Source organism: Anoplolepis gracilipes, chromosome 12 (assembly GCF_047496725.1).
Source record: "Anoplolepis gracilipes chromosome 12, ASM4749672v1, whole genome shotgun sequence".
Taxonomy (NCBI): Eukaryota; Metazoa; Arthropoda; class Insecta; order Hymenoptera; family Formicidae; genus Anoplolepis; species Anoplolepis gracilipes.
In genome coordinates this window covers 2,444,629-2,455,852 of record NC_132981.1, presented here as the reverse complement: position 1 = coordinate 2,455,852, position 11,224 = coordinate 2,444,629, and the positions used below count along the sequence as shown (strand labels likewise).

At 42.5% G+C, this 11,224-nt stretch overlaps 2 protein-coding genes across 5 annotated transcripts in view; both read right to left on the bottom strand.

Annotated features, from left to right (window-relative positions):
- Window positions 1-30: 30 nt before the first annotated feature.
- Window positions 31-2,591, bottom strand: LOC140672094 (uncharacterized). 2 transcript variants are annotated; one of them, XM_072903937.1, is made up of 5 exons: window positions 2,296-2,591; window positions 2,006-2,223; window positions 1,588-1,921; window positions 908-1,462; window positions 31-641 (listed from the first exon to the last, which is right to left on the bottom strand). In XM_072903937.1, the coding sequence occupies exons 1-5, from the start codon at window positions 2,296-2,298 to the stop codon at window positions 327-329; spliced, it is 1,425 nt and encodes a 474-aa protein (XP_072760038.1). In that variant the 5' UTR covers window positions 2,299-2,591; the 3' UTR covers window positions 31-326. The 2 variants fall into 2 exon arrangements, with proteins under 2 accessions (XP_072760038.1, XP_072760037.1); XM_072903936.1 differs by having other exon boundaries at window positions 2,006-2,591.
- Window positions 2,592-2,716: 125 nt separating this feature from the next.
- The window catches only part of Htt (huntingtin), a 31,509-nt gene continuing 23,001 nt past the window's right edge, over window positions 2,717-11,224 (bottom strand). For 2 of the 3 annotated variants that reach the window (XM_072903930.1, XM_072903931.1), the window contains exons 7-16: window positions 10,585-11,186; window positions 10,193-10,503; window positions 8,807-10,117; window positions 4,654-8,731; window positions 4,366-4,571; window positions 4,075-4,249; window positions 3,595-4,008; window positions 3,354-3,514; window positions 3,112-3,199; window positions 2,717-3,031 (exon numbers count right to left, since the gene is read on the bottom strand). In XM_072903930.1, the coding sequence (XP_072760031.1) occupies window positions 2,933-3,031; window positions 3,112-3,199; window positions 3,354-3,514; window positions 3,595-4,008; window positions 4,075-4,249; window positions 4,366-4,571; window positions 4,654-8,731; window positions 8,807-10,117; window positions 10,193-10,503; window positions 10,585-11,186 (7,445 nt within the window). In that variant the 3' untranslated portion in view covers window positions 2,717-2,932. Of the gene's footprint in view, window positions 3,032-3,111; window positions 3,200-3,353; window positions 3,515-3,594; window positions 4,009-4,074; window positions 4,273-4,365; window positions 4,572-4,653; window positions 8,732-8,806; window positions 10,118-10,192; window positions 10,504-10,584; window positions 11,187-11,224 lie in introns of those variants that run through there. The other variant, XM_072903932.1, reaches the window with a different exon arrangement.

Sequence of the window (11,224 nt, the reverse complement as noted above, 5' to 3'; positions counted from 1 at the left end):
AAATAACATGAGACTTTTTTTTACAAATTCCATTAATATTTTATATTTTATAAAATTTTATATATATATTTATCTTAAAAATATTGATTTGCACAATACGTGTAAGCATTCAATAATGTATACTTTGACAATCTGTGTTTTCGATGCATGATATTTGCGTTTGCAATTATTTTTGCAACTATAATTTGTATTTCGTAAATATTCACGATGTTACCCGAATGTATATTTTTGCAAAATCCAACGCATGGATCTTTGAAATTTATCTCTCACAGTTCTTTTTCAGACTTTTAGAAAAGAGAACACAAAAACCGGTCATTTGGGTAAACTCAGGAATCCGCAATTTTGTGCTCCAGTTGTTGTGTCTGTTGATGTTCTTCGTTACATGATACATCGTTGTTCGACAGGGACTGTAATTTAAGCGGGCAATTGTCCAAAGTCGACTCGAGGGCGTAGAGTTTGTCGAGCTGTTGCCGAATATGATTCAGACATTCCAGACGAACAGTCCTTTTACCGGAATCTGTCGAGTTTCTATGTATCGTCAAAGCGTTGAACAATAACTGCCAGCCGTTCTCCTGGAGTTCACGAGTTATCTTCTCGATGGTCTCTTGTTCCGTTTCTTCTTGTTGCACCGGCGCATCATTCTAGACAAATAGAAGAATATTTATTTATTTATTATACTGATAAAATATATACTAATAATAATCTGGTTTGTTATAAATAACTTTTTTGCAAGAGATATAATAAAAAGATACTTTGTTTCTAATATTTAGACCGAAAGATATAAATAATATTACATATATGTTAAATATATAAAATATTAATATTAAATATAATATGTATATTAAATAATACATAATATATAACAAATATATGTTTTTATATAAATATATCAAATATATATTTATACTTTTGTGTCGTCCATAGTACCGAGGATATGATCGATCGATTCTAGAATGCGAGTCTTGGTTGCATGGAGATCCAAGTTCGCTAAATGAGTGGGTTTATTGAGCTTCTTCGTGGATCCATCAATTGATTCCTTAATCAAGAGCACGGATGGTTCGCTCGACACAGCACCGTCACCAGATCTCTTCTGTTTTGTCGTTTTCACAACAACATCGTGCTTCCGTCTGTCGAGCTTTCTATTGTCGTCATTTACCCTCTTTACAGCCGTTGCTTCGCCGTCGCCCTTCATCTTCAGCCTCTCCAGTTCCTCCAGTTCCAGAACGAGTTTTCTTGTTTGTTCCTGATAATCGTGCGCGTTTCGCCGGCAGTCGACGTCGCTCTCGATGCTCCTCATCTCTGCGATGTATTCACCATCCCCACCTACACCTTGATGATGTCTCGATCCGAGTTGTGGATTTGTTACGCGCGATTCCTTCTCCTCTCTCTTTTTTTGACGAAGGCGTGAAGCGTACTTTGTTGATACTTCGCTCTCAGCCTCGGAATATTCGTCCGGGGATCCCTGAAAGACATTATAATAGTAATCAGATAATAAATTAAAAAAATAATTACAATGATTAAATTTTACAGAATAAACAATGATTCTTTAACATTGTCTTGGTCTCTTAAGAAGAACATTAATGTTACCTCGGGCTCTCTGCAATGGCTATGCCTTTTCAACGAGCTCTTGATTGGTACTGATTGCGCGTACTTGGAAGCTTCGATATCCTCATTCATCAGCTCCGAGTTCATCGCGTCTCCCTTCATCCTACACAAATATTTGTCGTGTTCGAGTCTCCGCTGACGACGAGTTTGCTGCAGCGATCTTCTCGGGCAACGAGAATGCGCTCCAGTTTGACAATTGTGCCAGTATATCTTCTGCGACAGAGGACTGCTCTGCGACTTCTTGATGACCGAGGTGACTGGCTCCGCGAAGATGCGTTCGTATCGATTTAGCGTAGCCTCGACATTTTCCAAAGTCCTACGAGTCCGAAGAGAATAATTTAATTATTTTTTTCATTATTAATTGGTAGGACTCGTGTAAGGGATATCTTTCTCTGTTTACCTTGGTCCACCGGATGGAGATCTTCGCCTCTCGAGCGGACAGTGGCACAAGGGACAGTGCTTTTCGTATTTCCTTGTTCTTCTCTTTCGTGTCACAATGCCACGCAAAGCGTCCTCGTACTCATTTTGTCCACAATTGTAGCAAAAGTCTCCGCGATGATACCCGGCGAGCTCTTTGTAACCGTTCGCGGGCAGTCTCTTGTACAGCTCCATAGTTTCCTGAAATAATCCGTAACGTAAGAAAGTTGGAAGACCATTCAATTTTCTCAAATGTAACACAAACATTTTTACCATATTTTATTTTATATTCCTTCCGTCAATAATCGCCACTCTTGAGACCGACTAGTTTTACAAAATCTCTTTTGCACGCGATAATTCCGTAAATGTCAAAGTTCCGAGTCAAAGAGAATCATTCATGATACTGTTACATATAAGTTGTACCTTGCGAAAAAATCATGCCGAATTTTATCCGATTAATTAGCAAGATCTTTACGAGGTTTAGAAACGGAGACTCGACGAAATATGAAAAAGTACAGTTGACAGGTTCAATCGATGCGAACATGTTTCGATTCGAGTTTATTGTTAAAATTTAACGCAAATTCGAGGAAATTCAGTAACACAAAGCTATGCATATTTTTTTGCTACGCACGAATAAATAATTACAATTTTTTACACCTAAATAAAAAATTGAGACAATTTGAACATTTACATAAAAAATACTGTTTATTGTAAAACAAGTTGCATATCTCTCTTTTCGACGGGGCATAATGCAAAATAAATATTGTATCATACATACAAATGTACATACACGTGCGTGCATATGTATGTACGCATACACACCGCACAGGTAATTGTATACATCAATTTTTTACAGTTTGAATTTAATATCTTGTTAGAATACTTCTCTCAACACTATGATCAATATCAATTAAAAAGATGCTAGAATATCACTGAACGGGGTCCCAGGTTCCTTAGCAGCTGTTTCGAAAGTCTCGACAAACGCCTTTTTTTGTGACTCCTTAGACAACTGAAATTAATTGATGCGATAAATAATAAGTATATATTAAGTTAATAAATTAAGAAATAAATTGATAAATTAATTTATACCTTGTGGTAAAAATCTGAAGCTGCTATATACAACATCTTCTTATCTTCATATTCGTATTTTCCTATTCTCGACTGAACATACGGAAACCTATATCATATACTAGTTAAGGAATTGTATTATTCCTATTTTACAATTTTGTGAAAGTATAAAATTTCTCCTTCTTAAAATTTCTTTCCTTCTAAAAACTTTCTTCAATTTCTCTACTTTGTTAAAAAATTATAGAGTCGCTGGAAAAGGATACAAAGCTCTCAACCAATGATTCGTCGATGCGCTTATAAAGAAACAGGACAAACACCAAGTCGACATGGCCATTGGCAAGCTCTGAATGAAATTCGGTAAACTGAAGACCACCCAGTCTTGAAGGAGCTCCATTTCTGTGCAGGTACACGCTTTCTCGCAAACCTGGATCGCAAAATTAGATCTCATATTTATTACAATCATATGTGCAACATATAATTTGACCTTCATCGCAATTTACAAACTTTAAAGACAACGGCGGAGAGCAATCTCGGATGGGGTTGTTGCGGGGACAGAAATTCTCCTATGACTTTGGTCAAGATCTCCGACGGCGGGAAGAAGTCACCGAGAATACTCGACAGAACCGTGCACAGCACCTCCACCTCCATGGGATGACCTTTGCGGATCTTGTCGAATATCGCGGATATACGTTCTATAGATCGGACTAGTGTCTCCGGCTCCACGTCCGGCAATGGTTCCTCGACACCGGGACGATTCAAACGGTCGGCCGCCTCCGTGTACATGCATGTCAGCAGAAGCTGCAGCGCCGGTAGCGCCAGCAACGGGCTCGGTTGCTTTAGCCGGTCTATCGCGATTTTGACAATCTGTTCAGCGACCTTGCCGACTACGCTTTTCGTTGCCACGAGCCTCTCGAGACCCTGTCGAGATGAATAGGGAGTGTCTCTATATAAATCTTGTTTATCAAGGGGATATAAGTAACATACCTGCAGCAGCATTTGATGTAAACCGTAAGAAAGATTCTGAGAGGTGACTAGAGAAAGGACTAATTCCAACACGGCCGGTGCTTCCGCGTCCGGCGGCGTATCCTCTGCGTGTTCCAGCAGGAAGAATACCAGAGCCCACATTATTCTCTGATGCTCCTCGCTCTGACTCGAAATGCTGTATACGAAGCACAACAATAACTTAGACAAAAAAAAAGATTGTATCAAATAAATGAGCAAATATCCTCGAAATCCTCTTACTAATCAAAATCAAATTAGATTTTACGAAATTACCTATTTGAATCTTGCGAGTCAATGTGCTTCTGTATATATTCGATGGCTAGAGGATGTATGATATTCATCGTTTCCTCGCATTTGGTTAGCACTGCGCTTTGCAGCAGATACAGAGAGCCATGAAGGGCGGAAACTCTGGAGGCCAGAAATCCAGACTTTAAATTAACATCCACTATGCGTCTCACCTTATCCAAGGTATCCAAATCCTGTAAAGAGATTAATATGTATCAGTTAAATAATCTATATTTTTATTATATATGGTTGAAAATTTTCAAATATAGTCCCCACCAACGGTGTTAAAACAGCAGCGGCTTTGCACGTAGAAATTGCCAGATATTGATGTAGAATCGCATTCTCCGTCGGATGTATCCTCGAGACTTCCAGACACACGTCCAACATCCATTGATACTGCGATCTCTCCAAAAAGAGTTCCGAGATCGCCAGAATGGATTTAACGATCTCCGTCAACAGTTGTACCGGTGTCTTGGCCTGCGGTGATATCCAGATGGTGTAATGCTCGATCAAGAAACGCAAGCAGGAATCTAGATCGAGCGAGGCGGACATCAGTGCGTCGTTTCTTCTGTTTCTCAGGTCGAGAACGGAAGTGTTCAACTTGTCCTCGTATAAATTACACAGTGACCATAAGTAGGAAACTGACAGTTGGCTGTACGTGAATCTGTCGGATGTCATTGCGGTTCTCTCTAAGTTTCCTCTGCGGAATATGTGATCCAATCCCAAGCTGTTTTTCCCTTCCGCGTCGTTCATGTATTCATATTTCCACAAGAGTAACTCCTGTATCGCGTACAGTTTCTGAGAACTGACTTTGTGAACGGAGAGCTGCGGATCTCGTGGATGATGAATCAGAAGGCTGGCGTCGGGATTGCCAGGACACGGTAGCAGCAACGTTTGCAACAGCAGTCTCGTTATCGCCTGAACTGCCAAACCGCTCGCCTGGATCAAAGCTGTTATGTCCTCCTTGGACGTGTTTTCGTTCTGCGGGAAATTGAGAACGCTCAAGAATGCCATCCAGATCTCCTCGAATTGTGACCTCGAGATCCAGCCTAGTAAATTGACCCGATAAATAAATTGCTCCAAAATATCCACCTCTTGCAAAAGATTGGACTCAGATGATAATAGCGGGAAGTAGCACTTGGTGGGACCCGAGCCCACAGTGTGACCTGACCCGCGTTTCCACACCAATGGTGGAGTCAGAATGTAAGAATTGATCAACGGCTGACGGCTTACGCTAATAACGAGCGATTTTATCGTGTTAAACAAGTACGGTGGAATGTCTTTCGTGGAGAAGCCTTCCTCCACCTGACGCTTCTCCAGCCAGGTTACTATCGATGCCATCTGGATGCAAGCTCGAGCGTAATCTTTCGTGACATCGTCTTGGAGAGCCGGTTCCAACGCCTGCAAATCCACAACTGGTAAAGGACCCATGGTCGTCAATACATTCTCCACGACTCTTGTCAGAGAGATCGCCGCGGAACAAACCCAGGTGTAACGCGTGCTGTCCCCGAAAATTTTACTTGGAGAGGCGTGTCTCAAGATCTCGGCCGCACAGCTCAATGCGAGGTTCATATCGTGCGGCTTCAATTTACGAAGGTTCCGTTTGTCGGAATAAATCATCCAGTGTGCCAACTCGAGACACAGCATAGAAAACTTGGCGATATCCTCCTCAAATCTCACATCGATCTTCGCTACGTTGTACTTGGCCAGTTTCGGTAATGTCTTCATGTAAATCTTGACGGTCGGGATTATCGTGAACAGAATCTCCCAGTACAGAGGGTCACTCAGCAGTTCGGAAAATCTAGCGGCATATTTCAGTTCCTTACCACTGCTGTTCCCTTCCGCTTCCGGATTGTATATCTGATGCGGCCTCGGCACGAGTTCACAGATATAATGAATGTGTTCCAGCAGACATTGTTTGGCAGCGATGTACAGAGGGTTCGCGTTAAAATGAAAATCCTTCTCGCATTGTGCCTGTCCGAATTCCAACTCTTGGCATTTCTCAACGCTGAGTCTAACTCCCAATATTATACAGTGTTTCAAAATTTTCAGATTAAACTCCTTGCAGGAGAGAACGCTCAAGCAATCGTCAAAATCCAAATCCTTGAGTAACTGCGCCAATTCCATAGGATTGTTGCCGGCGCTGGCGTGGCAGCATCGTAATCTCACCTGCAACAAGAACCAATTCCGATCCAACTGAATACTCTTCACGGTGGACGGATTGAACGGTCTGCACTGGTCGAGTTCCAACGGCGACAGGTCGTAATATTGTACAGCCAGCTTGTTCAACAGGCTGACCAAGCCGCCATGTTTTCTGGCTAACTTGGTAGTTTGCAGGGTATCCATAATCTTCACGAGATCGTCCTTCGACAATTGATCGATCGCCTCCTCCGCGCCGGTGGTTAACAGTATCTCCACTCTACGGCTGGCAATTTTCGTCGCCATTCTCGATAAAGCGAGGTACTTGGTAGACAAGAGTCGCGGTATCAAAGTCATTATAACCGCGCCGCTCTGGGAGTGATGCGCACCCTCGATGCACTGTAACAAACGCTTTATAAAACTGGGGCGTGACAGATCCGTACATTTGGTCGCTATCGCTTGCACCAATAGCCCGCTGGCTGCCGGGTTTCTGTGTATGGCCGTGGTTAGCAGATCTCTTACTGGAGATTCGACGGCTATGTCAACGGCTTCTTCTATATGATTGACCAACAACCACGTCAACGGTTCCACGTCGTTGAGATTCTCGCATATGTAATCACAGAATAATATGATTCCCCCTCTTCTGACAATCTGGATGTTTATACCATCGTTGTGATCGTACGTAATTTTCTTCTCACTCGGCCGAGGGTGTACGACGATGTAATCGGTGCTCTCACCGGTACCCAACACCTTTGACCAGAAGGACATCTCGTTGTAGCCCAACAGGATCATCAGATAAGCCCACTGACACGTCACCGTCGGACACACACTTCCGATGCCGAGCATCAAACAATTTAAGTCATCGACGAGCAATTTTTCTTCATCGGATACATTTCGTCCTTGAATCATTTGCATTGTCGCATTTGCTACTTTGCAATGGCTGCCGGATTCGAACATGTGAATGCACAATTGTAGGAAGAACGCAAACTGATGCACCAAGTAATCGTCGTCCGCGTAATCGGAGAAACCGACGAAAGGATCCGTAGACTTGTGATTAATCAGTCCAAGCAGATTGAACACCTTTGTGCTTATCAGGTTGATCACTTTGAACATAAATCTAGCTAATATATGTTCGGGTGGCACTTGGCGCGATTGGATGCTCAAGACGTTCAAAGGATCCGTGGAACATTCGTGGGAAGAAGAGGAGGAGTCAGAGCATTGATGTGGCGAGAATAGATGCGACACGTCTGTCACATCTACATTGAGATCCAAGAGACGCGCTAGCATAGCCTCTTCCTTCGCGCAAGAAATCAACGTGAGCAGTACGACGTTGATCATGCCCAGCCACCGCTTCAGGTTCAAATTTGAAGCTGTTGTGGATATCGATGCAGTGAACAGTATCTTCAGAAGAGGATCCACTGGTCGGAAAACCGTAGGCGAGACAGCCGCAAATAACTTCACCAACGCGACATGCGCTCTCTCGGATTCTATCCTAAGTTTTCCGGCGGCCAATATCGGAAGCACAGTGTCCATAGTCAGTCTGGACCATCTTCGCCATTTCTCCTCACCGTTACCGTCACCGCTGAATCTGGATTCGGCAAGACACAACGCTAAAAGCTCGACTACCTCGTGATACTCTACCAGACGCAACAGCATAGCTATCAGCACGTCTCTTGTTGTTTCTAATTCTCGCTGCTCGACCACGCTCGAGGTTCCGTTGCGAATGAGGAATATATCTTCGATAACGGGCGCGAGCGCAGGTATACAATGCGTGATCGCCGGTTGTCCGCTTGCCATCAGACCATCACATAACTGAATTATCTTCGGTATGCCTATTATCGCTTTCGAGTGATTCTTCTCATAAGATAAGTGTACCAAGAAATTGAATATCTTCGGCAGAAGATCTTTGGTCTGTTGTATATGACCCTCTTCGATAAATTCAAATTGCTTCAACACGAATCCAATGAATATTTTATCAGAATCTAATAGACAGTAATTGACCTTGAGTTGAACCAGTTGACTCAGTAGCATCAAAACTTGGCACTGCAACGCAATGTTACTTGTAACAGTGTATTGTTTCAAAGACTTTATAACCATCGGTTCAAAGAGCCGAATAAATGACGCCACCGACGTCTTTTGATCCGAAGAACGGGCCAGAGTCTTAAAAACCGACGAAAATTTCCGATCGCCTTTTCTGCGTAACAATCCTATCCACCTGTAAAAATGAAGACATTAATGTATCACCTTGTTTGACGGTGCAGTTGTTAAAGTGACAGAAAATAACAATTACCCGGTGTCTGGCTCGTTTTCACCCCTGCAATTGTTCCCGATGCATTTGATCGTATTTGCCATTTGCCTGGCGGGATACTGAAAGCACTGATTGTAAAAGCCTCCTATGTCATCTCGCATCGTACCACACCGATCCGTACTCTTTTGAAGGTCCAGCTCGCTCCACTGCGCGCACACATTTGTACCGAATAGACATTTCAACAACTGCTGCACGCATCGGACCGTCGCCGTCGGCGACAGTACGACGGTGGTTTTCAGGTAACACAATACCTCCTCCGCTATTTTGCTCGCTTCGTGGACGGACGCGATTTCGAGGATCTGAGAGAGAACGTCCAGCATCGCGTTCAGTAGAGAAACGTACATCTCGCTGGCCTCGTGCTGTAGAGTTACCAAATAATTGGAATGCGCCGCTTTCAAAATGTCGTGTATTCTCATGTAATGCGGTATGCCTATGAAGGTTCCCACATGCTCCTTTCCGATTCTCAAACTGATTTTCTCCCTCTCCTTCTCCTTCGACTTTTGCTCCGACGCGATTTTTTTTTTCGGCGATAACGTTTGCGTGGACGATAAAGATGAAAATACGGGCTTGGTACTGGCCTGTATCAGTTGCACCTCGTCGACAACATGGACGAAGATGTTAAGGACTCTCGTAATGTGCGTCAACAGCAATTCCATGTATCTGTCCTTGCACATATTCCAGAGTTTTGTCGGGTCGCTGCCGGTCTTATAATTGCAAACGACCAATCCAGAGGCCAGATTGCCGGCGAGAAGAATCAGATGTCGATGGGTGGACAGATCCAAGCTAATGGTCGATGACGTTAATAAGGGCAATGTCAAAGATAAGAGACCATTGCTCACCGGAGATGAAATCATCTCGTTGGCAAAACTAATGTCGCTCGTGTCCGAACGGTCGTTACTCTTCTTAGATTTTTTCGGCAGTGTCTTCGTTAGAATACAATCCCATCCTCTCGCGTAAATCGTGGTCGGGTAAGTCTCGCTCAAGCGGAAGAGAGTCTCGCAGCATCCATAAATGAGATATTTTGAGGAATGTACCGTCAATATCTCCGTTAAAATATTAACTATACGTGAGAGAGAATATTCCACACTGGAGTCGTACTTTATGTCGTTACTATGATTTAAAAATATAAAGGGCTTGACAGACGTATTCACGAATGGCTTATGTTTGTCCTGATAGGACGACAGTTCCGAGATACTTGATGTTACAGTGTTTAGAAATTGTTGAGTATATTGCGTAGCCTTTCTCGTGACCGTGTCCTCTTGAGGATGTCGGAAATATAAATAAGGAATACTCCTGAAAAAAAATGCAAAGTAGTATCGATTTAAAGAGATTAATAAAATGTGACAAAACTTTGTAAATATGTCTTACTTAACAATGGCAACCGACGCGGCGTGTCTCACTCTTTGGTCTTGATCGCCTAATAACGCTATTATAACATCGATAAAGTGCTCTTGATATAACGATTGTCCCGTTATGTGTTCTATCGTAATATAAGATAATTTACTCAACAAATCAACTAATTTTACTTTTACCAGAAAATATGGATTTTTTACAAGTTTTGGCAATACAGTCAAGATCGCAAGACCATGTTCATTGCTGGAATCTAATAACTCTGATAAGCAGAGGTTCAATGCATCCAATGTTTGACGACAAGTTGTTGCAGAATCATCATTCAGACCCTATATATTTGATAAGAGTAAATTAAAAATTCAAGAGAATAATGTCTAAGTTTCTAAAAAGGCAACAGTAAATAAACTTACATTTAAAAGTAACTTTATCAAGTCTCCTAATGATGCGCTTTTATGTCCTTTCTGAAGTGAACATTCCGTTTCAAAGTTCTGGAAGGAACCGCCATACTGGACAAACACAGACTTCAAAAAGATTCCAATTATCATAGCTACATTGCCCCTGATTTGAGGATCTGAATGATTGGCAAACAGCAAAATGTCTGTAATCAATTGATTCGTCTCATTGCAGCTTGACTCTTTGGCCACAGTCATCGTAAACAAATGCGGGTAAAGCTTCAAGATGTAACCCACACATGTTAGAGAGAGAGACTTGACGCTAACACGAAACAACTTGTCCGACACTAAATGCCCGGGTTTGCCCGCCAGCAAGAAAGACGACACCAGGTAACGGCAACAAAACTTGACAGGCATATCCGGGTCTGTAAAACTTCCGATATCCGCTTCGTACAACGCGAACTCCAAAAAAGATTTCTTAGGGGAAGCAAAGGACAGAGCGGCCTCCTCAGAGTAATCTTCCTCCTTCGATCGTTCACTTTGCAAACTCGGATACGGTGTTTTCTCGGACTTTTCAATCTCGCTTTCGATATCGCTACCTTCTTCCGTAACTTCATCCTCTAAAAAACATTCAACGCTAGTATTTGTAAAATTATTA

Excerpts from the sequence above, each read along its gene's own strand:
- LOC140672094 (XM_072903936.1), bottom strand. The coding sequence starts at position 2,298 with ATGGTAAAAATGTTTGTGTTACATTTGAGAAAATTGAATGGTCTTCCA. Across the intron at positions 1,922-2,005 it reads TCTCCATCCGGTGGACCAAG|GACTTTGGAAAATGTCGAGG; the intron begins GTAAACAGAGAA and ends TCGGACTCGTAG. Across the intron at positions 1,463-1,587 it reads GCCATTGCAGAGAGCCCGAG|GGATCCCCGGACGAATATTC; the intron begins GTAACATTAATG and ends AATGTCTTTCAG.